At 44.9% G+C, this 25,446-nt stretch overlaps 3 protein-coding genes and 1 long non-coding RNA gene across 4 annotated transcripts; 2 read left to right on the top strand and 2 right to left on the bottom strand.

The window, feature by feature from the left end:
• Positions 1 to 139: 139 nt before the first annotated feature.
• On the top strand, positions 140 to 4,597 carry LOC121304752 (bystin-like). Its single transcript, XM_041236132.1, has 7 exons — positions 140 to 552; positions 1,039 to 1,204; positions 1,682 to 1,820; positions 2,482 to 2,615; positions 2,949 to 3,109; positions 3,610 to 3,712; positions 3,886 to 4,597. The coding sequence occupies exons 1-7, from the start codon at positions 273 to 275 to the stop codon at positions 4,235 to 4,237; spliced, it is 1,335 nt and encodes a 444-aa protein (XP_041092066.1). The 5' UTR covers positions 140 to 272; the 3' UTR covers positions 4,238 to 4,597.
• Positions 4,598 to 4,672: 75 nt separating this feature from the next.
• On the bottom strand, positions 4,673 to 10,183 carry LOC121304753 (G1/S-specific cyclin-D2-like). The gene is made up of 5 exons (XM_041236133.1): positions 9,701 to 10,183; positions 8,390 to 8,605; positions 7,492 to 7,654; positions 6,593 to 6,735; positions 4,673 to 5,556 (listed from the first exon to the last, which is right to left on the bottom strand). Exons 1-5 carry the CDS (start codon positions 9,938 to 9,940, stop codon positions 5,368 to 5,370), a joined length of 951 nt encoding a protein of 316 aa, XP_041092067.1. The 5' UTR covers positions 9,941 to 10,183; the 3' UTR covers positions 4,673 to 5,367.
• Positions 10,184 to 12,665: 2,482 nt separating this feature from the next.
• On the top strand, positions 12,666 to 19,725 carry LOC121304777 (transcription initiation factor TFIID subunit 8-like). Its single transcript, XM_041236173.1, has 8 exons — positions 12,666 to 12,744; positions 13,742 to 13,901; positions 17,013 to 17,111; positions 17,344 to 17,406; positions 17,881 to 18,005; positions 18,198 to 18,345; positions 18,630 to 18,772; positions 18,933 to 19,725. Exons 1-8 carry the CDS (start codon positions 12,697 to 12,699, stop codon positions 19,071 to 19,073), a joined length of 927 nt encoding a protein of 308 aa, XP_041092107.1. The 5' UTR covers positions 12,666 to 12,696; the 3' UTR covers positions 19,074 to 19,725.
• A 148-nt stretch (positions 19,726 to 19,873) lies between these two features.
• On the bottom strand, positions 19,874 to 22,111 carry LOC121304778. The gene is made up of 4 exons (XR_005947996.1): positions 21,797 to 22,111; positions 21,451 to 21,552; positions 20,884 to 21,028; positions 19,874 to 19,966 (listed from the first exon to the last, which is right to left on the bottom strand). It is a non-coding gene; the product is annotated as an uncharacterized LOC121304778 (long non-coding RNA).
• Positions 22,112 to 25,446: the final 3,335 nt, after the last annotated feature.

The raw sequence follows: 25,446 nt of genomic DNA, 5'->3' as shown, positions 1-25,446 counted from the left end.
TTTCTTGTAAAACAAAACAAAAAAAAACTTCAAAAAAATGAAATACAAGACCCGTCGCCATGCTTGTGAGGGGCGAAGTAACATTTCTCCAAATGCGCAGCAAAACTCTAGCCAACGATATTTAGGTATCTGTGGCACAACAGCGGAAGGTTTCTTACGCGCATGTCTGTTTTGCTCCACGTTTGCAACCCATGTGCGCTGTGAGGATAACACAGGAGATTTAAACGTGTAAACACTAACAGCCCGCTGATCCAAGCGCACCGGTCTGAAACATGCCGAAATTGAAGAAATCCAGAGGTGGGGGAGACAGAGGGGAGCAGAATAATATGAAGGGTATGCCGCTGGCTGATCAGATATTGCAGGGCGGCGCAGTGAGGCCGAGCGGCCGGGTGAAGAGCCGCGATCACCGGGAGGAGGGAGAGGACCGGTACGTCAACGAGAAGCTGTCCCGCAAGATCCTGGAACAGGCCAGGATCCAGCAGGAGGAACTGGAAGCGGAGTACGGGACCGGGAGCAAGACGGAGAGGAAAAAAACCCAGACCACTGTCCTGGGTAAGAGAGAAGGACGCTGAGTGCTCGGACCCTGCAGCGAAAATATTCTTTGGCTCTTTCTTAAAGCGCTTTGAAGACGGTGAAAAACACTTTGTGTTGAAACATTGGCCATAGTTTCATGTGCATTTATTTCTATGCTGTACAGCAGACCTCTTATAATTGCAGCAGAATTGTTTGCCGAAATTATAATTACAATGGAGTTCAATTACATCTGGGTACGCTGCAGTAATTATAATTAAAATTACAATGACACTAAAGTAACGTAAACTCATTAACATGTACTCTTGTAAACAGTCGATCAGTAATCGCAGGTACATACACAAACATACTACATCATTCTTTTCAAACAAATGGGGTCACCAAAAGTGGTCAAATACTAGTGATCGAATGACAGATAAATGCGTCGTTGAACAATTGCATTCTACCCCAGATCTGCTGTGCCTGCCTGTCCTGGTACTGACCCGGCATGTTCTTGTGTGTTGACAGGTTCTGGTTCCCGGGACTCTGACTCGGAGGATGACTGGCCCTGCCTGGGGTCGCATGCTGGCAGAGAGGAGGAGGAGGAGGGGGTGTGTGGGGGCGCAGCGGTGCAGGTCGACATGGAGGATGAGAAGGCCATCGAGATGTTCATGAACAAGAACCCACCTCTCAGGTACTGACCCAGACTCGCCCGCACCACAAGCTGAAGCCCATATAACCCCCTGTAATCTTGTGTGGCCAGCTATAGTTAGGCTGTGACTTCCCAACACTCTCACCTGTGTATGCATTTTGTATAGAGAGTTGATGAAAACCTCCAAGCATTTTACAAAGCGAGGTGCACTGACTGCAGCAGGTATTCCAGTGATGAAAATAAGACTCCTGTTGCATAGCAGTTTCACCCACTCCAGGTTTTACTATGAGCTTGGTTGGCCACACTGTCTCGTAGTAAAACCAGGAACGGATCAAACTGCTATGCAATAGGAATCTTATTTCCATCCCTGTCATCCCACCAGCCTAAAGTTGCTAGAGCTAACAAGGGGTAAGAAAGTGGATTTGAACACCTTTAAGCTAGCAGTGAAGCCTGGAAACGGATTCAAATGCATTGCGAGCGGGGGTCTTATCTGCTCCCCTGCCCCTCCTCTCCTGGCAGACAGACGCTGGCTGACATCATCATGGAGAAGATCACAGAGAAGCAGACGGAGGTGGAGACGATGATGTCCGAGGTGTCGGGGGTGCCGATGCCGCAGCTGGACCCCAGAGTGCTGGAGGTGTACAAAGGGGTGAAAGAGGTGAGGCGGGAGTAACCCACCCGGGGGGGGGTGGTTTGTATTGAGTAACTGGAAAGAAGTACATTCAACTCCCTAAGTGTAGAGATCAGGGTTGGGGTCCTGCTTTTCAATTTCATTTTAAAGTCAATTTCCGATTCCCGTCCTTTAAAGGAGTTGCGATTTGGTATTTCAGACACAGTAATTGTTGTGCTTGTTCAGTTGCTTTCATTTTGAAGCCAGTTTAATTCACTAAAAGCGACTTCAACTGAAGTAATTTGTTGCCACTGTAATAAGTTTAAGGTAGCCAGAGGCTATCTTGGCACTTCGTTTCTGGGTAGAAGATCAGCTTTTTTCCTCAGCTAGCCAATCAGAAGTGATAGGGGTGGGACTTTTTTAAATGTTGGTGTGTAGGTACTTCGGCAAATATACCCAGAGTGTTTCTCTAGCAACAGAATGAACACAGGAAAAATAAATAAGTAAACCACTTGTCCAACGGGCAAAGCTGATTATATATTATATCGCTACCACATGCATTTCTACAGTGGTGTTAGAAGGATTTTAATAAAGAGTCTGCATTAGGAATTACTTGGTTCTAAGTACATAAGGGCTACCAAGCCTAGAGACTCACCAGCAAACCCATTCCACCCATGCAAGAGGTGCAGTCTAACTCTCTCTCTCTCAGGTTCTCTCTAAATACCGCAGTGGGAAGCTGCCCAAAGCGTTCAAGATCATCCCGGCGCTGTCCAACTGGGAGCAGGTTCTGTACATCACTGATCCTGAGAGCTGGTCTGCAGCCGCCATGTACCAGGCAACCCGGTAAAGAGCTGCACTGTGGACGGGAGGGGAGGGGTTGCCTTTTGTCCTGCACCCTGCAGTGCAAGATAGAGATAGAGAGAAAGCTGGTTGCTGAAGTTTGTGTGGATTCAAACTTTGCAGCTGTGCCCCATCTGGTCCTTTAAATGTTGTCAGCACTACAGATTGGACCCAGGGGGCTGGGGGTTTGCCTGTTTTTTGGGGAGAATTTTGAATCGGATAGTGTGTTTTAGGAGGTGTGTAGAGCTGAGGTTTAGGACAGGTATGCAGGGATGTGTTTTGTATTATAACCTGCCTGGGAGTCGTCCGCTCACTGAGAAACCGCTGTCCCTGCAGGATCTTCTCCTCCAACCTGAAGGAGCGCATGGCCCAGCGCTTCTACAACCTGGTGCTGCTGCCCCGCGTCCGAGACGACATCGCGGAGTACAAGCGGCTCAACTTCCACTTGTACAGCGCGCTGAAGAAGGCGCTCTTCAAACCCGGCGCCTGGTTCAAAGGTGAGGGGCAGCGCACGAGAAATCACGCTCTCCGTGGAGAATTCCAGCATGTCTTCCCCTGTGCACAGAACACAGAGGACGGAATTCTGAAGTCAAAAAAAGAAACTTCATCAGGAGAATCTGTTCTTCTAGTTTATAATATGTTTAATCCTGTGTAGTGGGTCTCTTATTATGAACATAAATCACGGATGGGAATAAGACTCCTGTTGCATAGCAGTTTCACCCATTCCAGGTTTTAATATGGGCTTAGCCACCAGTGTCTAGGCAACAAGCTTAGGTATGCCTTGTTAAACTCATTGTAAAACCAGAAATGGGTCATTAGTCTTATTTCCATCCCTGTAACAAGTAAACATTTCACACAACTTGAGCAACCAGGCATTTGGACTCCAAAGTGTTTTTCGGTGTCTTTGAGTTAAGCTTCTTTTAGTATTTCTAAGTGCAGCCCCGGCTTGTTGTATCGTGTATTAATAAGTGAGCCTCGCTGCCTCGTCCCTGTGCAGGAATCCTGATCCCTCTGTGTGAGTCTGGGACCTGCACCCTTCGCGAGGCTGTGATCATCAGCAGCATCCTCACAAAGTGCTCCATCCCGGTGCTGCACTGCAGGTACGTGACCGGACAGCCCCTCATCTTTTCATGCATTGTAGTTGTGTCTAATAAAACTTTTTTTTTTTAAACTTCGAAGCATCGCTGCAGATGATTTATCCAGTGCACCCTGTCCGGTGTCTTTCTGTCTGTGCAGCCCCTCTGTAACCCCCTCCCTCTCCTCCCTCCCCCAGCGCAGCAATGCTGAAGGTGGCTGAGATGGATTACAATGGAGCCAACAGCATCTTCCTGCGGCTCATGATTGACAAGAAGTACGCGCTCCCCTTCCGCGTGATCGACGCCCTGGTCTTCCACTTCCTGCGTTTCCGTAGCGACAAGCGGGAGCTGCCAGTGCTGTGGCACCAGAGCCTGCTGACCTTAGCACAGCGCTACAAGGAGGACCTGTCCTCCGAGCAGAAGGGGGCTCTGCTGGAGCTGCTCAAGGTGCACACACACCCCTCTATATCTGCAGAGATCAGGAGGGAGCTGGTCAACTCCAAGTGTCGAGATCTGGAGATTGCTGAGCCTGCCATGGCTTTGGACTAGACCCTAAAACACACACAGTGCACAGATTGCAACGTACATGACTCTGTGCTTCCTCTAGTGTGAACTGGTTTTAGCGTGGCTGTGTCTCTTGCACTTTCATTCTTATTGGGATGGGACCTATATTGTGAGGCTTATAACTGCAGCTTTACCATGAGGGAGTGCCTGCAGATGCTGTTGCGATGTGCTATGTGCCAGGAGTGCTTCTCATTGTGTGTAGTGTTCTGTACAGACGGGTTCACAAAAGGTTATAATTAAAGATAAATACCTAGTTCTAACAATGGAGGGAGATGTATCCCAAAGGAGCAGCCTGGTTTGTAATTTAGAAGCTGCAGTCATCAAATGTAAAATTATACATTCAAATGTTTGATTTCTATTTATTAAGGATTGTCACCCCCCCCCACCCACCCATTTGTCTGATCCCACTAACATACACGTCCTGATTAAAAGTTGAATTTGCATTGGTCTTGCAGAGCTAACACTGCGTTTAAACACAAACCGAGGTTTCAGGTACTGGGTATAGACTGTTCTGCTAGAAGACAGAGACATGAAAAGAAATGCAATGACTGACCAGCTTTTTTAATTTTTTTTTTATTAATTTCAGTTTGAAACCTTAACCAAAAGCAGCTTTTCTTTTGGGGGGGGGGGGTTCAGAACTATAGTGACATGCAGCAGAGACTGCGGTGCAAGAGGTGAGACGGGGGTTCCTTTTATAAACTGAGCACCCAGCCTGCTGCTAGACTGGCCCTGGCTCGGTATTACAGCACTCAGGCAGGCTTATGGGAAACAGCAGCTCCCTGCCGCATAAACCCTGAACCACTGAGAACAACGGCTTTACAAAAACAAAAGCCAACCGGTACAAAATTTCAACATCTAATACAGCCTTTTTTTTGGTTTGTATTATATATTTTTTTCTGAAGCTATAAAACATTGACACAACAGCAAAAACTTAAACAACTTCAGTGCATTGACTGGGGAGGGGGGGGGACCACACACACCCCCCCCCCTGGGGGCAGGACTGATGTAACAGGAACAGTACGCTACAAAATGTCGTAGATTGCATTCTCAGTCCTGCACCCTGGCAGTGCTTGTGCTTCACCCTCTTGTTTCTCTGTGCCTGTCCGCCGCGTGCATCAGGCAGTGGGTACAGAATCCTCCCCAGCCTCCGGCTCTCTGGCTGGGCTCGGGGAGAGGAGCACGTCCCAGAGGTCGGTGGGGGTCCTGGTGGTGTTGTGCTCGGGGCTCCCCGACAGGCTGCCCTCCTTGGGCAGGTTGTACTGGAGTGCGTTCTCTATTTGCTCCAGGCAGGCTCGCAGGCAGTCCTAGGGGGAGGGAGACAGCCAGCGTCACAGGGTCAGCTTCTAAAAACAGTACCCAACATACACGTTACACTTATTACAGACGGAGGAATTGGCATGGGTATTTTACAGGCAGAATTGATGCTTTAATTTGAAGCTAACTGACTAAAATGGACTTCAATTTATGTAATCTGTTGCCACCGTGAGAAGCTTATTTTTACAGAATACTGCCGATTGCAATTTTGATCAGTGATGTGTTGGAATCGATTAAGAGTGAATGGGAATTGAGAAACAGGAATTGCCCCCATACCCTGGTACTGTCGCTATTAATGTATAGAGTATGACAGGTATTAATGTGTAGGGTTTTCATTCTTTTTTCTTTCTGTCAGGACAGTTAGTTACTTGATCCCCCCCTCCTTTGTGACATGTGAGGATACAACGCTTGCATTGTTATAACTGAAGAGGCAGCAGCAGTGCACATTTCACAATCCATGAAAGCAAATGGAAATAACACTTTGCAAGTGCGATGGCACGAAATGCATGCGTGCAGCAAAGCCTGGACACCTGATTCATGCAAAGACCCGTTCAGAAACACCCTGGTCCTCAAGCATGCACTCTGGTGAATAAACCCTGCGTCAGAAAAGCTGGCTGTTTTCAGAAAGGTTTCCGTTGAGAACGCTGGGGCTGCAGTGATGGAGCTGCTGCTCGTTCCCCTTGCAAGCAGGGGCAGTGGGAGGTGTGGACCAGCAGTTCTGAGAAGCAGGGAGGATGTGGGAGAGCTTGTCATCTTGCATCACGCTGTCATGGAAACAAACTGCCTTCACAGCAGACTTGTGTCTACAGAGCAGAATGGTGTGCTGACCAGGGCACGGGCTTGTTAAAACAGACTATTCTACAAACAATGTATTTTTATTATTTACATACATGTATCTACCAGATGTAAAGTCAGGGGTTTTCTTGCTGTAATATCAGTAAATGCTGGCCTGTAGCTTTTGTGCAACCTGTGCCTCATAAGTATTCCTGTCTAATTTAAAACAAATTCCTGTACACAGGAGCTCACCACGTCGGTCGCTGTGATTGTAGCGAGTCGCTCCAGCAGCGAGTCATTGGAGAAGGCGGGCCCTGGGATCTCAAGCCCACGAATCGCAGCTGCGATGCTGCCCGACGCGATCATGGAGGGCGGGCACATCCAGAACTTCAAATCTGGAAACGAGAACGAGCAATCATGTTCACGTAACAGGGCTTGCTTTTTGTATTTTAGATTTCAAATGTGACAGTAGTTAGTCTTAAAGTATGAATTAATTGGTGCTGCGCTGCACAATATAACAGGGCACTGAAATGTAAAAACCCGTGCAGATCTCGTACTGCAGAAAGTAACGGATCTGTAAGATGGGAATTTTGCCTAGAAGTGACGGCCAAAAATGAAATATTTACTGTGAAAGTTGTTACAACTTTAATGGCACTACCACAGGAGCTATATAAACAGAAAAACGGCTCTAGATTATTTTTCCATGTTTTTCTCATGTGAAGCACAGCAGACTCACTTGTGTGGGCGCCCATATTTACACAGATCATCTAAGTAATTCTCACATCTCATGTGAAGTGATTTTTCGTTTGCCACTTGCAGGGGTTAGGGTCAGTTCCTGTTTCTCAAATCCAAGTCCTTTTTTAAAATTCTTGTTACTTTGAAGAAACTGACTTGTGAGAGACCTTGTTGAGATTGTTCAGCTGTTTTCATTTAACAGTGACTTTGACTGAAGTAATCTGAAGCTCATTTTCACAGAGTACTGCTCATTGCAATCTTGATCAATGATGTGTTGAACAAATTAAAAGGGAACGGGAATTGAAAAACAGGAACTGACTCCACCCCTGACCACTGGCACACGTCGTCGTTTTTGCAGGTTTTATTTTTGTATGGCTTTAACTGCACTGCGATGCGCATGGCTGTCCCTGCAGTACCTATGGCACACATGGCAATGAAGACGTGGGCGTGCTTTTGGACCAGGGCCTGGCTGGCGCTGGGCAGGGGGGGCAGCCTCTGAAGAATGAGTTGCAGGAAATCGCTAGCCACCACAGACGCCAGGTCCCACTTCAGCTTGCCGGCCACCACCAGCTCCCACTCCTGTCAACAGAACCACAGCATTACATCCACTGGGACCTGAAAGACTAGCGCAGAGCACAGCATGCAGCTTGGCATGGCCGCTATCTAGCTACATGCAGTGCAGCAGGGTCCTTCAGGTTTCAAAGCAATGAACTGCCCTGATAGGAGATTCAATGGGTTCATAAGCCTCGATTCCAAGAACGGCACGCCAATTACATTCCAAGGACACTTTAGAAAGGATTTTCTTTTTTAAAATCACTGTCTTAACTTTACAGGTACCTACTACAAGGACCTAAGAACTTACATGAAAATGGGTTAGTTGTTTGCTTGTATGTAATTCAAGTCAATGCTATCTTGGCTGAGGGTCAGATGCAGGGATGGAAATCGGACCTATTGCACAGCAGTTCGATGCATTCCTGGTTTTCCTAGAAGTATAAATTAGAGCTTGTTACCTATACACTGGCTAATCAAGCTCATAGTAAAACCTGGAATGTGTGAATCTGTTCTGTAGCAGGAGTCTTATTTCCATGCCTGGTCAGAGGGTCTGGTTGTAATGTAGCTGGACCACTGGACTGAAATTGAGAGATCGCTACCTGGAAGCAACAAGCACCCCGAGTTCTATGCTTTTCCGCCAAATGAACAAAAAGCAAAGCACATTCATAAAAGGACTCTGTAATTGCGTACTGCAACGTGCGCGCTTGGCGATATTCACATCGCATTTACTGCAAGACAGCGAGGTCCCGGGATCACCCTTACCAGCAGCTCGCGCACAGACACCGCACTGTCTGAGTAGATGGAGAGCTTCTCCGCGGTCAGGGGGACGGTCTCGCGGAGTTTGGAGGCCAGGAACATGCAGACGGTCCCCACCAGCTGCAGGTGCTCCTTCCGCACAGGTGCACAGCACAGGTACCTGTCCAGGTAATCCATGGCTGCCGGAAACACCTCCTCCTCGCATTTCTGATCTTCGCACACCTGAGGAGACACAGCGGTTGGAATGTCATGTCACACGTTTACTTTGGAGCGGGGAGTTTGCACAGTGGAAAATCCTCTGTAACTGAGAATGCCTGACTCAGGGATTACAGGAGCGCTTTTTTTTTTTTTTATATTAAACTGGACTGTAATCTAGTTATTCCCACTATGGAGGGTACTATTGCCACTGTAGGTCAATGAAAGTAAGTCATGTGCTTTTTTTTTTTTATCCCTGTTTTTATTGTGATGTATTTTAGGTGGGGGGGTGGGGGGGGGAGTAGTTCCTCAAAAAGTAGTTCTCATTTTCCCCTTTGTTTTCCTTGAGTTGTGTATGGATATGACGTTCAGCTTCTGGTGATAAAGTCTGCTTCTTAAGGATTTTCATTTGCCGATCAACTTGCAAGTATTTGAAGCCACTGAAATACAATTAAATACGTTATTGCTGTCTGCAGGCCACCAGAGTTTAGCAATGGTTCTTATTTAACCCATACTGCCCTTTCTAATTGGTAGATACAGTATAATACAGGACCTTTCGACCTAGTCCTCAGTAAAGAGCTAGCGTGGTACAATATTATAATACATGTATTACTGTAAAACGGTGTTAAGTATTGTCATTTCACAATTAAATGAAAACTATATTCAACTACCTGTAGATGGCAGACTTAACTTTTTTTAATATCGAGTTTTACACATGGGACTTGACAACTATGAATTAAATATTGAATTGTATTTATTAATATAAATCACTCGTTTAAATCGAGCTGTAGTGTATAAACAAAAAACAGAAACGTAAAGTAACCCTTTATCGATGAAAAAGAAATACTGCACACATTACATATTCATTACATTATGATATTCAGCGGGTTTAAATCTGCTTGCTTTAAATCTGCTAAATTTAAAACCAAAACCTTATTTATTGATTTATTTTTACTTTTAAGTATTACTATTACCACTACGTTTAATGTTATCTAAATATTACGAAGAAAATATATTTTAGGTTTTAGTAACTGTAACCTTTTTAGCAAAATCCTTGTGTTACTTTATTTACGACAAAATATATGAATAAATAACCCTTCCTAAATGAACAGAACACCCTACCTGTATCATCCACAGCGCTAGTAACCTGCGCATACCCGGCTGTATCTCTCGCTGGACGGTGCCGAAGCAGGCGGGCCGCTGCGGGACCTTCTCTTCCAGAGAGAGGAGGTTTCGGAGGACCCGCTTGTCCCTGAACAATACCGGGTCCGATTTCGCACGGAGCACCGGTACGGTCTGGCTCTTACCGGCGGGGTGTTCACTAAAACTGTCGTCCTCTAAACACAGCAGCTCCATATCCATAAAACTGGAGGTAGACACTGCAAAGCTACTGCCGGGGTTCTTAAATTGCAAACAAATAAACAATTACAAATAAACCCAAGTGGAGTTGTGTGTTCGGTGTGGCTCTCCCTGGTGCCTGGCTTTGGGGTACACCTGGGGGCGAGGAGGGACACCTGGGGGGCGAGGTTACGGGAACCGAGACACCACCTCGACTCCAATCAAATCCCAAAAGACGTCTCTGTTGCACACGTTCAGTACCCTGGTTAACTGCAACCCCGCTTCTAAAACTCAGAAACGCCACTTATATATCCCCAGTGACGTCCCCAGCCTCCGCCAATGAGAGAAGTCCCTAAATCCATTTTTGTGAGGGGCATAGTTCTGAGTTCTGAGTACAATTGAAATGCAACAATAATAATAATAATAATAATAACATTGGAAAATGCTATATTTATAAACAGTTTTTTTTTTGTTTTTTTTTTTTTAACTAAAAAAACGTTGTTTACAAAACTTAGTTTCATAAGCGATAATGCCCCGAATAAAGTGCTGGTTTGAAAAGCGAACTGTTTCACGCATGCCTACAAACCAGGGAAGAGGTTAATGGTTTCAGTTTGACTGTACCATTGTAGTACCATTATTATTTTCAGTTTCAAATCAGACGCTACACCGAGTAACACCTATCTGTTGAGAACGACTTTGTTTCGACCTTATTATATCTTGATTATTGCATCCCTTTGTTTTATGTTTCACGTGCAAGCTTTGTATTTTGTGCGGCGTTCACTTTGTTACACAACCTTATAACCGGTTCCCTTGTGCAATAAGGGGTTGATGCATTTTAAAAACCAGCAGTAGATGAATATAATACTATGCACAGTAATTCATACAGTGACGCTTTGTCTGCTGTATTTTTACAGTGCTGTTAAAAGAGGTACTTTTAGATGTGTGTTTGCAAGACCTGCCTGCAGATGTCAGGTTCGTTGGCAAAAGACCCTAACAGTATTTTGTGAGACACCTGGGAGGGGAGGATGTCTGCTTCGTCTGTGAAGTGCACCTCTGCTATCTGCCCCATCTCACCCCACTGCACACAGAGACCGGGTCCGCTGTACCAGGCCTGCTGGAGAAACGAGCTGCGAGTGAAGACATCAAGGGAACCAGCCCAGCGTGCATGCTCTTCCTGTTGCCTCTATACACACCTGTAGGTCTTCTGAGGGTGAACACACTGCAATGCACAGACTGCAGTGAACCACTAACTGTTTATTCCTGTTGGTTCAGAAAAGGCAGGACTTTCAGTTGTTGCAAACGTCAGACCTGGCTGCTGTTGTGCACCTCGTTTGTGGAACTCTGTTCACGTCGGTATTAGGCAGGTTGAAACATCGGATTCTTTTGTACAGCGCTGTGGAGTTCCATGGCGTGAAGAGCGCTCTATTAAAATAAATTTGTATTGCATTGCATTGTATTGCTGCGTGTGTTTATTTTTAACATACTGCCTATATAAAGCAGCCATGCGGTCAATTACAGTGTAATTGTAATTGTAATTCTACCATATCATGGATCGATTCCGATCTGTTTGAATAAAGTCCTATAGTGCGTTTCTGTATGTGTACTTGTGATTACTGCGGGGTTATTTCGAACAGAGTAAACATGTTCATGTGTGTAGTTCTTTGTGTTACTTTTTAGTGTAATGGTAATTATAGTTGTCTGCCCAGGTCTGCTATAATTAAAGCATCTCATTCCACTTCCCCCCAGAGTAGGATTGGGACCCAGGCCTCCGGGAGAGCAAGGCTAGTGATTGGAGGCACGGCTGAAAGCCTGCTGATAGACACACACTCAGGTGCGTTTTTAAGAGGTGGTAATACACTGCACACCACAAACACAGCTTCACAGGACCACAAGAACGTGTAGAATGGAGCTAGACTATAGCTTTGTTTCCATTGGCTTTCCATTAGCATTCGGAGGGGCTCCATTGATCACACCCTAACTCAGGCCTGCCTCCCTTTCTCAATCAATCACACATTATTCATGTCAAAGTTTTGTGTAAAAAAAAAAAAAAAGAAAAGAAACATGCAAGACCAAAAGACAACCCTGAAGCGTTCTCAGGGTAGGGGCTGGCCCGCCCTTTCAGGAAAGGAAGTGGCTGTGAAACAGAACAGCTCTAGTGTTTCAGCCACCCAGGCTATCTTTAGAAGTAAACGCGTGTATTTCTGTCCCTCTTGGTAGCTGGGTTGGGGATGCAGGGTTTCAGTTTATCTGCAGGACAGCGGTGAGGCTGCAAGCAGGAGCTCAGGTCAGGAATTCCCCCTGATCAGCTGCTGAGTCAAGCAGGTCTTTATCTCTCAGTATGCAAATAGATAAAAACACCTCACCAACAAAGATCAGATGAGAGAGTGTGGGTTCTCTAAGAAGAAGAAAAAAGGAGGGCTGGACTAGTAATCACACTCAGAGTGGTTCAGCAATGTGGTCAATAGTTCTACTAACTATTATTATTATTATTATTATTATTATTTAGCTGACAGGGGCCTACGTGTCATGGGTTCACTGTAAAAGCCTGATAATTTGCAGCTAACAAGTACCGCAGTTCCACAATCAGTGCTTCCCTGTCGCTCATCTAACATCACCGCATTTGTTTACTTCGTCGACTATCCACGCTGTTTCGTGGCCACTCATCCTTACACTCAGTTATTTTAAGCCACGTTGAGGGTGAAACGCCTCCAGGCTATTTTAAAAACTACATCCCCCAGCCTCCCTTGCTAGAACGACGCGTGTGCCTTGTAATAGCAAAGATGGCGGACCCAGCAGTCGTCGGGAGCGGTTCGTTTGTTCCCGGAATGGTAACAATTTACGTGTATACGCTTTCATTTTGAAATACAACATATATAAAGTCACTGTGGATCCCGCTTCAGTGTTGTTAGTCGGACTTATTTCAGTTATAACACACCGGCCGTTGCTACTCGCGTCGGCTGTGGTTGATAAGACGTGTCGTCCCACCTCCTCAGTACAGTGATTGGTGTAGGGGAGCTGTGGTAGCCATTGATTGGCTAACGTCTGTTTGAGGATATTTGATACATCCATGTATGTTTACCAAAAGTAGACATTTGTATTTTATTTTAACATGGTTCTTACTGCACGGGTTATAACACTGTGACCCTGGGTAATGTCTGTATCAAGGTTTAGATAGATAGATAGATAGACAAGATAGATAAGGTTTCTAGTTGGTAAAGACTCTCACTTATGAGTTTGGAAAACAAATGTTACTCACCAGTATCCAGTGCTTATAAACTCAAGTCTCTGTCATTTTGCAGTTACTAAGATACACTCAAAAAGTGTTTAAAAAAACCATCAGGTTATATTTTGGGTTTAGTAAATCAGAGGCTAGTGCCTTCCTCGTCATCATCCAGATTATATATGTACTAGTTAAACGTACTAGCCAAAACACAGTTGTCTACTTGATTTGCTGCTGGTTTCACAGCCCCAGATTAGTGAGTTTTAATCCTGGGCTAGCGTTACTCTAGATAAAGTAGGGTCTGTGAAAGCAGTGGTACCTCTGTTAACCCTTTCAGTCCTGGCAGCACCTCAAGGTCCCACCTTATCTTAGCAGCGTATGTTAACTTATGCCATCGGAAATCACGCTGGAGCCTCTCAGGGACTCCTAGGTACCAGTTTGAGGTTGTGTGTAAAATAGATTTATAAAGATTTTCTGTATACTCATTAAAGCAGTTTTTTTTTTTTTTGTAAATTAACTTTGCGTTCTTCAGCTCAACAAAGAAGTACTTGAGGAAGGGTTAAATGTTTTACACTAATGGTGTTCGTGGCTCCTGTGTCCCCCAGCGAGTGTCAGGCAATAAGGCCCCCTCCAACCCCGCAGAGAATTACTACCTGGCTCGCCGGCGCACCCTGCAGGTGGTGGTGAGCTCCCTGCTGACAGAGGCCGGGTTCGAGTCTGCAGAAAAGGCAGCTGTGGAGTCTCTGACAGAGATGATTCAGAGCTGTAAGTGTCTGCAGACAGAGCGTTTAACTGGGTTCTTTCCTCTTTAGTTGTTTTAAATGCCCTTTTAATTTGTTATTTACAGTCGTGTTCAGGGTTGGGGTCAGTTCCTGTGTTTCAATTCCAATTTCATTTTTCAATCAGTTCCCTGTTCCAGTTCCAATTCCTTTCCAATGGTTTGAGTAATTTGTTGCCACTGTGAGAAGCTCGTTTTAGCAGAATCCTGCTAATTGCAGTTTTGATCAACAATGTGTTGGAATTGTTTAAAGGGAATGGGAATTGGAATTGGGAATTGATTTAAAAAGGAATTGACCCTGACCCTGCTCGCCTTCCTGTTTTAAGAAGTTTGTAATCGTTCTGAGTGCTTCTGGGTCCTTTTGCACCAGTATTTATTTCATTTTTTCTCCAAACCCTTTACCTGGCTTAGAGCTTGTGTGTAGGATTCGTGAATGCACACTTTGCTTTGAGCTTGTGTGTAGGATTCGTGAATGCACACTTTGCTTTGAGCTTGTGTGTAGGATTCGTGAATGCACACTTTGCTTAGAGCTTGTGTGTAGGATTCGTGAATGCACACTTTGCTTAGAGCTTGTGTGTAGGATTCGTCAATGCACACTTTGCTTAGAGCTTGTGTGTAGGATTCGTCAATGCACACTTTGCTTAGAGCTTGTGTGTAGGACTCGTCAATGCACACTTTGCTTTGAGCTTGTGTGTAGGACTCGTCAATGCACACTTTGCTTTGAGCTTGTGTGTAGGATTCGTCAATGCACACTTTGCTTTGAGCTTGTGTGTAGGACTCGTCAATGCACACTTTGCTTTGAGCTTGTGTGTAGGACTCGTCAATGCACACTTTGCTTTGAGCTTGTGTGTAGGATTCGTCAATGCACACTTTGCTTTGAGCTTGTGTGTAGGACTCGTCAATGCACACTTTGCTTTGAGCTTGTGTGTAGGATTCGTCAATGCACACTTTGCTTAGAGCTTGTGTGTAGGATTCGTGAATGCACACTTTGCTTTGAGCTTGTGTGTAGGATTCGTCAATGCACACTTTGCTTTGAGCTTGTGTGTAGGATTCGTCAATGCACACTTTGCTTTGAGCTTGTGTGTAGGATTCGTCAATGCACACTTTGCTTAGAGCTTGTGTGTAGGATTCGTCAATGCACACTTTGCTTAGAGCTTGTGTGTAGGATTCGTCAATGCACACTTTGCTTTGAGCTTGTGTGTAGGATTCGTCAATGCACACTTTGCTTTGAGCTTGTGTGTAGGACTCGTCAATGCACACTTTGCTTTGAGCTTGTGTGTAGGATTCGTCAATGCACACTTTGCTTTGAGCTTGTGTGTAGGATTCGTCAATGCACACTTTGCTTTGAGCTTGTGTGTAGGATTCGTCAATGCACACTTTGCTTTGAGCTTGTGTGTAGGATTCGTCAATGCACACTTTGCTTTGAGCTTGTGTGTAGGACTCGTCAATGCACACTTTGCTTTGAGCTTGTGTGTAGGATTCGTCAATGCACACTTTGCTTAGAGCTTGTGTGTAGGATTCGTGAATGCACACTTTGCTTTGAGCTTGTGTGTAGGATTCGTCAATGCACACTTTGCTTTGAGCTTGTGTGTAGGATTCGTGAATGCACACTTTGCTTTGAGCTTGTGTGTAGGACTCGTGAATGCACACTTTGCTTTGAGCTTGTGTGTAGGACTCGTCAATGCACACTTTGCTTTGAGCTTGTGTGTAGGATTCGTCAATGCACACTTTGCTTTGAGCTTGTGTGTAGGATTCGTCAATGCACACTTTGCTTTGAGCTTGTGTGTAGGATTCGTCAATGCACACTTTGCTTTGAGCTTGTGTGTAGGACTCGTCAATGCACACTTTGCTTTGAGCTTGTGTGTAGGACTCGTCAATGCACACTTTGCTTTGAGCTTGTGTGTAGGATTCGTCAATGCACACTTTGCTTTGAGCTTGTGTGTAGGATTCGTCAATGCACACTTTGCTTTGAGCTTGTGTGTAGGACTCGTCAATGCACACTTTGCTTTGAGCTTGTGTGTAGGATTCGTCAATGCACACTTTGCTTTGAGCTTGTGTGTAGGATTCGTCAATGCACACTTTGCTTTGAGCTTGTGTGTAGGATTCGTCAATGCACACTTTGCTTTGAGCTTGTGTGTAGGATTCGTCAATGCACACTTTGCTTTGAGCTTGTGTGTAGGATTCGTCAATGCACACTTTGCTTTGAGCTTGTGTGTAGGATTCGTCAATGCACACTTTGCTTTGAGCTTGTGTGTAGGATTCGTCAATGCACACTTTGCTTTGAGCTTGTGTGTAGGATTCGTCAATGCACACTTTGCTTTGAGCTTGTGTGTAGGATTCGTCAATGCACACTTTGCTTTGAGCTTGTGTGTAGGACTCGTGAATGCACACTTTGCTTTGAGCTTGTGTGTAGGACTCGTCAATGCACACTTTGCTTTGAGCTTGTGTGTAGGACTCGTCAATGCACACTTTGCTTTGAGCTTGTGTGTAGGACTCGTCAATGCACACTTTGCTTTGAGCTTGTGTGTAGGATTCGTCAATGCACACTTTGCTTTGAGCTTGTGTGTAGGATTCGTCAATGCACACTTTGCTTTGAGCTTGTGTGTAGGATTCGTCAATGCACACTTTGCTTTGAGCTTGTGTGTAGGATTCGTCAATGCACACTTTGCTTTGAGCTTGTGTGTAGGATTCGTCAATGCACACTTTGCTTTGAGCTTGTGTGTAGGATTCGTGAATGCACACTTTGCTTTGAGCTTGTGTGTAGGATTCGTCAATGCACACTTTGCTTTGAGCTTGTGTGTAGGACTCGTCAATGCACACTTTGCTTTGAGCTTGTGTGTAGGATTCGTCAATGCACACTTTGCTTTGAGCTTGTGTGTAGGATTCGTCAATGCACACTTTGCTTTGAGCTTGTGTGTAGGATTCGTCAATGCACACTTTGCTTTGAGCTTGTGTGTAGGATTCGTCAGTGCACACTTTGCTTTGAGCTTGTGTGTAGGATTCGTCAATGCACACTTTGCTTTGAGCTTGTGTGTAGGATTCGTGAATGCTTTGTTGTCCTTTGTTTTGAATTTACTGCCTGTTCCCTTTGTCTGCAGATGTCTCGGAGGTGGGGCGCTGTGCCAAGAGTTACTGCGAGCATACAGCCCGGACGCAGCCCACGCTCCCTGATGTGGTGGTCACACTGGTGGAGATGGGTGAGTCACTGGGGGGGGGGGGGGGGGGTTTGAGGGATTTCTCTCACGTACATTCTTCTTATATATATATATATATTTTCTACAGCATTTTCTCGTTGAGGACCTTTTTTACTTTCCTGTACGAGTCAAAATTTGAAATCTGTAGCTGATGAAAAACGTTAAACGTTAACTATGATCTGTCCAATCAGACACATTTCGTTCTGTTGATTTTCTCTCTCTCTCTCATATGCAGGTTTCAATGTGGACACCCTCCCTTTTTACGCAAAGCGGTCACAGAGGATGGTAATCACAGCACGTAAGTCACACTGTCACACAGGATCATGCACACCTTCAAACACTCGAGAGGGCTTCACTAAAACTATTGCTTATATTGCCGCTTATTTCCTGTGACACACAGTCTGGCTGGGGAGAGCCAAGTACAGTAGAGTCTCAGAGTTACGAATCCCATACTTAAAAACTGACAAGTCAACCAAACTCCGCCACTTCTTAGTGGAAATTGGAGGTTGCTGGCTACTGTAAAAGACATGAAGATCCAACGCTGTGAATTGACTGTTAAAGCATGGTTCTAGTTTATTTTTTGTTTTGTTTTGTTATTAGTATTCCAAGGTCTCTAGATGTAGCAGTGGTATTAATAAGCACATATGCATTAAATCACTGAAGATCGTGCCAGTTACAGACATTTCAGATGATAAGCTCCCTCCATTCCCGATGGGTTTGTAACTTTGAGGGTTCCACTGTACTTCCATCAAGTCGTTGATTGTTTCCTCAGCTCCAGTGACAAACCCTCCGATAGCTCCCAAAGCTCTGACCGCGGGACAGAAGCGCCAGCACCCCTCCCACATTCCCAGCCACCTCCCGGAGTTCCCCGACCCGCACACCTACATCAAGACTCCGGTAAGGGATTGGAAAGAGAAAGCACTGGCCAGCATGGAACCAGTAAGATACTCCAGGGCTTTTAATTAGATGAGAATTGCTGTCTAACCAAAAAAGAATAAAGCAAGGAGCACCCGTCACGTTGTATAGCTTTAGATCGAGGCCAGTAGTGGAAGCTGATGTGCTGTCGTGTCTCTGTCCCTGCGCACGCAGACGTTCCGTGAGCCCATCTCCGATTACCAGATCGTGCGTGAGAAAGCAGCGTCGCAGCGCAGGGACGTGGAGCGCGCTCTCACCCGCTTCATGGCCAAGACCGGAGAAACGCAGAGCCTGTTCAAAGATGACATCACCACCTTCCCACGTGAGGAATGCAGCCGGGCATGGGGGGGGGGTGGTACTGTAGATAATGAAGAGCCTCAATGACCATGAATATCTAGAGCTGGAACTAAGACTCCCATTGCACAGCACTCTAGGTTTTACTATGAGTTTAATAAGACACACCTCAGCTTGTCACCTATACACTATGTCAAGCACATAATAATAACCTGGAATGGGTGAAACTAGTGTGTAGTAGGAGTCTCATGCCCATTTCCGAGGCAGCATGTCCGTGGCAGTGCTGTGACGTGTCTCTGCTTCGCCCCGCAGTGATTGCGTCGCAACCCTCTAGCATCCCATACCTGAACGCCCTGCTCCCCTCCGAGCTGGAGCTGCAGCAGCTGGAGGAGACGGACTCCTCCGAGCAGGACGACCAGACAGACACGGAGAACACCTCGGTGAACATCAGCAACGTGAGTGGCACAGGGAACATGCGCATCGGAGACAGAAGAGCTTTGTGGCTGAACCTCGAGCCGTGCTGATGATCAGGGAGTTCTTAGAGCCAACAAACATTATATATAATATTTTTTATTAGTTCAATTGCTTCTTCCTAACCCTGCCTCCCCCTTCCAGGACGAATCGGGTGCAGACAAGGAGAATTCTGGGCTACCACAAGGGGGCGCTGTGCCAGCTGGTAAAGCCAGTGAGGAGAACCTGATTGACAACCCGTACCTGAGACCCGTGAAGAAACCCAAAGTGCGCAGGAAGAAGTGACACAAGAGCCGGCACCGAACCTGCAGGGAGGAGTAGGGGCTCGGACTGGGGCTCGGACTGGGGCTCGCCGCCATTGAGATTCCAGGAAGCGGACAAGCCGAACGGCCTCCTCTCGCTCGTTAATGTTCTTCTGTTTTTACCCGCGCTAGAGAATGCCTGTCATAGTATTTGTGTCCCCCTGCCTTTTCCAGTGAGCGGGCTCCCTAACAGACCTGGGGCCAAGTATAATTACAATTACAGTGCTATTCATTTACAATTAGAATTACAGTTACACTAAAAAGTAACAAACGGCTCCACACATTAACATTCTTACTCTGTTTATTCTAAATAACCAAGCAGTGCATACAGGTGCAAATACAGAAATACACAATATAACATTGAGGAGTCTGTCTCATACCCACGCAGGTTTGCTTACGAAAATAAAGAGTCAGTTGGGGTAACAAAGCTAAATAAAACAGGGATAAAAAGGATTGTTCTGAATATGCTGTGTTCTGCCATGCCTAACCCTAATAGTTTCTGCACATTCTGCATTCTGTACATACTTTTGTACTTTTTTATGAGTTTATTTTCTGACCCCTTTAGGAAAATGTAATGACCATTTAAAACATCTGTGTAAATTCATTATGTAATTAAATGAAACGGTAGAATCCCAGAAAAGTCTTTTATCTCTTGCAGTGTTATAAAATATATTTATTGAACAGCAAGCATATCTGTCTGTATATAACAGAGTGCTGTGATGGAGGTAGAAGGTGAGGATTCAGGTCTGTGCCCCAGCGCTGTGCTGTAGCAGGGTCTCTCTGTGATGCAGTCTTCAGCAGCACGGCTTAGCTGTAGTACAAGCTGAGGTAGGCAATCCTGTTGCGTTGTTTTCGGAATTCCTTGTCGGTGAGAAGCTAAAAAAAAAAACATGCAAATATATTTTGTAATGCAGCTGTGTCTTGGCAAGGCATCTTCTCAAACTCCACACCGTTCACACAAGCCTTTAACGTTTCCAAAACTAAATCAAATACCACGGGCGACAGGGATATTAAAGATTCTTTCTGATCTTCAAACTGAGCACGAAGGTAGGAAGCTGCTTTAAATTGTATACATCTAAAAAATGAGTACAAAAAATAAATCTGCATATCCTTTAAAGTTAAAAATTAAAAATGCTTCATCTTCACAAACAATAAGAGGGTTTAGTGGTAATGCTGCAAATTCCATTAAGAAGTAAGAACACTGATTTGAGTGCCTTCGGTATCACTAGGTTTTGTAGGTGGACTGAAACAGTGAAGTTGTGATCATTTCTACTGTATATTTCTCTTGGCTCTCTTTTTGCTTCTGTCGTGGTCCTGATACAGCAAACCTGATACAGACACTCCCATACATAAATCTATATATACAGGGTGATTAGATAGATATGTACACAGGGTGATTGGAAAGTAAGTTTCCCACATCAACGCATATATATATAAGCCCTACCCCAAGTCACTACATTCTGAAAGCATCAGGTTTTGGGGTACCACTGCACTTGAGATGATGATTAAAATCTTTTACAATATATTTTAACAGAAGACGATTAGTTATTTGGGGGTCTGAGCGTGTGCCCGTGAGTCAGGCAGTGTAAGCAGAACCATTCACATTTCTCTCAAATGTGAGAAATCTTTAAGCACGGAGAAACAGATTGCAATCACTTTGCTGTGCGGATTCTGCCCCCTGGTTGAACAGAGAAGATCTCTAACATTTGATAGTGCTTATGAAGTGTGCCTCATAGACCCTGGACACAGAGAGGGTTACAGTGGACTATATACAGCAATGCAAGGAGCCTTACCCTGGAGTGGGGCACTTGAGGGGGCCGTGGTTCTGGAACATCGCTGTGCTGGAGCAGAAGGGGGCAGGGTACAGGGGGAAGACGCGCTCACGGCACCACTCTGCCTGGTACTCCACTGGAGAGGGAGCCTCTGCACACTGGACAACTAGCAGGGAACACTCAATTATGCATTTCTCACCTATTCTGTATCCTGAATTACAGTACTGTCTGATTCGTTCTGCTCTCCTGCAAGTTCAGCTTACATGGGATTCATGCATGTTTCTCAACAGGGGGTCTAATAAAATGTAAAAAAAAAAAAATATATATATATATATATATATATATATATATATATATATATATATATATATATATATATTATACAAATAATTATCTTCATAGGAGTCTAAGTGCTGATTACACTTTCCAAGTGAAAAGAGGCTACAAGGAAGCAGGAAACTGACAGATGGTAAATCTACATTTGAAAGATGTAACTGAATAGAAAAAACACAATCAAAAATGTGCTTCAGTTGGAATGCAGTCCAGTAATTTGAGCAGTGGTTGCAGGCGTTTTGGGGAGCACTGTACCTGTGCAGTAGAGGGTAGGAAGCGGCCCGTGGTCCGAGCCCCTATAGTGTACCCCTTCCTGCTCTCGGGCCTCTTCTCCAGCTGAGAAGAAAAACTGATCACCTTTGGGAGACAAGAGACAGGAGTGACAACTCCAGAACAATCACTCTGCTCCAGCACTTGGGCGCCCCCTGTCTAATCACTGCACCCCGATACTGGCAGTTCATTCCACTGACACCCACTCTGCTCCAGTGCTCGCAGAGCCCCCTGTCTAATCACTGCACCCCGATACTCCCATTCATTCCACTGACACGCGCTCTGCTCCAGCGTTCGCAGAGCCCCCTGTCTGCCCCCCCTGGACACTCACAGTGCGGTTGTTGTAGCAGCCTGGCCCCAAGTGAGGCCTCTCCAGAAGAGGGGGCACCTCGACCCCAAGCCTGTTCGGGGCGCAGTGGAGGGGCAACTGCTTCCTCTCCTGGGTGCTTCCAAAGGACACTCTTCACTGGAAACGAGGGACAAACAGGAATACCAGCAGTCTGGAATAAGCCATCACCCCTTTGAGCAGAGCTGATACAGGGACTAGATGTGACACAAGCGATGATGTCACCCCACCGGACTACAAATCAAACCACATCACAACGGTGGGACGAAATTACATCATTTATTTATTTATTTATTTATTTTCTATCAGGATTTTAATAACTATGCATTTGTTTTGAGATTCCATGATAGGTCATATTGCATAACAAATTACGGGTTGTATTTTCAGTAGAAAAACCCTAAATAACTGATCCTTGTATTTATGGATTCGTTTTCATAACTCGAGGCAAAGCTATCACGTTTACAAGAGGGTCCCGCAGGACTGAACGTGACGGCAATGCCACAATGAAACGACACACAGAATAGATTCACATGAAATAAAACAACACTCATCGGAAAACATATTTAAAAAATAAAACAACAGCCAAAACAGAATACCAAGTAATGATTTAAAATGATTAAAAATAACCATTCACAGACTATATTAACTACTATAACAGTACTCACTAAAAACGCAACAACTAGTTGAATCTTTCCTTTTTTTTAAATAAAATAGTTTTCGTTTGTTAAATTGGGTTAAAAACAACAACAACAACAACAACCACTCACTCATCACTGGAGCCATGCTGCTTGCAAGTGAAATGTTTACACCTGGTTACTATGACAACGTAATAAAGCACTTTGCCGCAGAGCGTTCTGGGGTAGGTCGCCCATGTAAAATTTGAAATGAGTCGATTTGAACTTCTATTGTATGAAAGCCGGGTATTTAAAACGACGTTTAAGATTCGCTTATCCCTCCAGTTAATTTCAAATAGCATGCAAACGGCACAGGGTGTCGCTGTTGCACCTCTGTTTTGCAGAGCAGGCTGCCAGGTGTGTGCGGCGTGAGGGGAACGTTTACTTTTTAATAAGTGCACTTAAGCCCCAAGCAAATGAATGCGCCTCCAGTCCACGGGGTGTTTGTTTCCTGGTTTCGTGGGGGTGGTGGGGGTAATTACCGGTAAATTCTGAACAAACAAACCGAAGAACAAGATGAGGTATGTACTAGTGTTGGCAAGGTGCCCTCTCCAGAGCAGTATGTGTAGTGGCCAGTTTGCCAACAGTGGTAACTCAGGAGCAGGAAGTGTTTGTTTTAAAAAAGGGGAATTTTTAACGCGACAAGGAAAAGAAACCCCAAACTAGCAAAAGCAAGCAGCCGTCGTGTAGAGGACACCGTTATCACCACAAGCACACATAACGAAAAAGCCAACGGCATTCACGCATTCTCCAAGGGAATCTGCTCGGCCTAGTTCTGATACACTGTGCGCACGAGTATCCTGGCCTGCCTTTCAATACCGGTGCATTGTATACGATACAAACACCGCAACAGTGTCTGACAGACCACACGTGCTTCTGTTTTTAACACTACTGTATTTGGAGCAATATTCTCGTGTTTGTTCCATCTTCAAATTAAAAAAGAAAGTTTACAAACTTTGAAGAATCTGGCGCACAAGTTACAGCAACCTGTTCTAAACAAACAGCGTGCGGATTTAGCGGGATAAACGTCCGATTCACGGAGGTGCGCAACGCCTGTTTACTGCCGTTTAATGAACTAATTAGTATCGGCTTCCCCCAAAAACAACCGCGTCCACCTTCAGCGCCAGATCAAACGCGGCCGACAATAAGTGAGGAAAGCCAGCCTCAATACACATCTCTACTGCCCACAGAGCGATGCGCTGTTACCATGACTCTATATATATATATATATATATATATATATATATATATATATATATATATATAGCTAAATAAATAAATGCAAATAACATATAGTTAAATGACCTAGTATTCTGTTAAGCATATCTACCATGTTTTATGGTATAGTTTCAGGTATATTTATAAGGTGCTATGGTGCGAATATAAATCGATATTTAGCGAAGTAAGCACTGGTTTGACCAATACTTGTGCATAAGCGCATGTACACAATAACTAATAAAACAAACCCTATTGAATATAATCTCACACCATCTGTTAACAACACTGAACAATAATCAAATTACGTTTTTTTTTTCTGGTTTGTTTGTTTTTTACTTCAAAGAGACGGGTTTTGTTCTGAAGACCACGGGACACGGCTCCCCTCGGGGTTAGTGTTAGTTCTGGTGTATTGGGTAACATGTTGTATATTGCAGTACTTTATAAAGGTCCGAGGGGGGCAGTCGCTACTTTGAGTGTTGTGTATTGCGCCCCATTAGGGGTAGATTGTTATATTGTAACAGGGTGGGTTCCAGCGGGCCAGGCGGTCCTGCCTTCACAGAAATCCGACCCCTTGCGTCACAATGCGCGTTTTAAGTCAATGGCTATATAGAACCCCAAAGGTTCTGAACAGAACGCCCACAGGAAACCCGTTCGGAGGAGTGCAGCTTTGCACTAAGGCTTTGCTGTAGAAACGTTTGTCTTCTTTTAAGGTTTATTGAAAAGCAGATGATTGAGGGTTTGAAGTTTGTTTTAATAGCAATTTCCTGATGCAGACTAACCAGACTCACTCGGCTCAAATCGCCCCAAAACTATATTCCATGCCTAAAGTGTTACCCCTTTTCACCGGGACAATAGAGCCAGTGGAAGTTTGATGTCATGTTACCATGTTACCCGTCAAGACCCCCCCCTTTTATATCATTGCCATTCTGCAGCGCCAGTGTTAGATCAGCAGGCATGACAAAGACTGGCAATCCCTAACCTCGTCTAGTATTTACAGACAGGAAATGTATCGTCTAGTTCCTCGAAAACACGTGACAAAATCTCAGCGACACCTGTGGAAATACCTTTATACCTACATAACATTTTGATAGCATGCAAATACTATGAAAAAAAAATATATACAGAATTCCACGCAGTAAGAGGTTTGAGACAGATACGTCATGCATTTCAAACACTGAAGTGTTATAGAAAGAGACCCTGGGATACTCGATCTGTTCATCTGTTTTACCTCCAGTAATGCAATACATATAGAGGAAGTGTGCTGTCTCAGTAAGAGAGTGCTGAGGCTGGACCTTAATGTCTGTCTGCTTCCTGCCCTTAGGGTTCTGGTCATAATGATGACTGCCATTTGCATGCTGACACGCACTGGACTCATTATATCACTGATCAGTGTTTTGGATGGACGCTCTAATAATCTGATCTGCCGACATTGTGTGAATGCATTCGTTTTGTTGCAGGCTCGGTTGGGTATTTTTAATATTTCTTCTGGTTCTGGTTCTGATTCTGTGTGTTAAACAGAACCATTTATAAAGCCTGCTAATCTTTTTATGTCAGATCAGAGGAAAGATCTTTTTGACAGTGTCTGTGTGTGTGTGTGTGTGTGTGTGTGTGTGTGTGTGTGTGTGTGTGAGAGAGAGTGTGTTTGGCTGTGTGTGAGTGACTGTGGGTGAGGGTGTGTCTGTGTGTGTCTCTGTGTGTGTGGCTGTGCGTGTGAGACTGTGTCTATGTATGGCTATCTGTCTT

Source organism: Polyodon spathula, chromosome 39 (assembly GCF_017654505.1).
Source record: "Polyodon spathula isolate WHYD16114869_AA chromosome 39, ASM1765450v1, whole genome shotgun sequence".
Taxonomy (NCBI): domain Eukaryota; kingdom Metazoa; phylum Chordata; class Actinopteri; order Acipenseriformes; family Polyodontidae; genus Polyodon; species Polyodon spathula.
This window is presented reverse-complemented; position numbering and strand designations above follow the sequence as displayed.

Coding starts and splice junctions, on each gene's coding strand:
- LOC121304752 (XM_041236132.1), top strand. CDS start 273: ATGCCGAAATTGAAGAAATCCAGAGGTGGGGGAGACAGAGGGGAGCAG. Junction 553..1,038: donor AACCCAGACCACTGTCCTGG/GTAAGAGAGAAG, acceptor GTGTGTTGACAG/GTTCTGGTTCCCGGGACTCT. Junction 2,616..2,948: donor GCCATGTACCAGGCAACCCG/GTAAAGAGCTGC, acceptor CTGTCCCTGCAG/GATCTTCTCCTCCAACCTGA.
- LOC121304753 (XM_041236133.1), bottom strand. CDS start 9,940: ATGGATATGGAGCTGCTGTGTTTAGAGGACGACAGTTTTAGTGAACAC. Junction 7,655..8,389: donor TGTCTGTGCGCGAGCTGCTG/GTAAGGGTGATC, acceptor TTCTGTTGACAG/GAGTGGGAGCTGGTGGTGGC. Junction 5,557..6,592: donor CAATCACAGCGACCGACGTG/GTGAGCTCCTGT, acceptor CCCTCCCCCTAG/GACTGCCTGCGAGCCTGCCT.
- LOC121304777 (XM_041236173.1), top strand. CDS start 12,697: ATGGCGGACCCAGCAGTCGTCGGGAGCGGTTCGTTTGTTCCCGGAATG. Junction 13,902..17,012: donor GACAGAGATGATTCAGAGCT/GTAAGTGTCTGC, acceptor CTTTGTCTGCAG/ATGTCTCGGAGGTGGGGCGC. Junction 18,006..18,197: donor ACACCTACATCAAGACTCCG/GTAAGGGATTGG, acceptor CTGCGCACGCAG/ACGTTCCGTGAGCCCATCTC.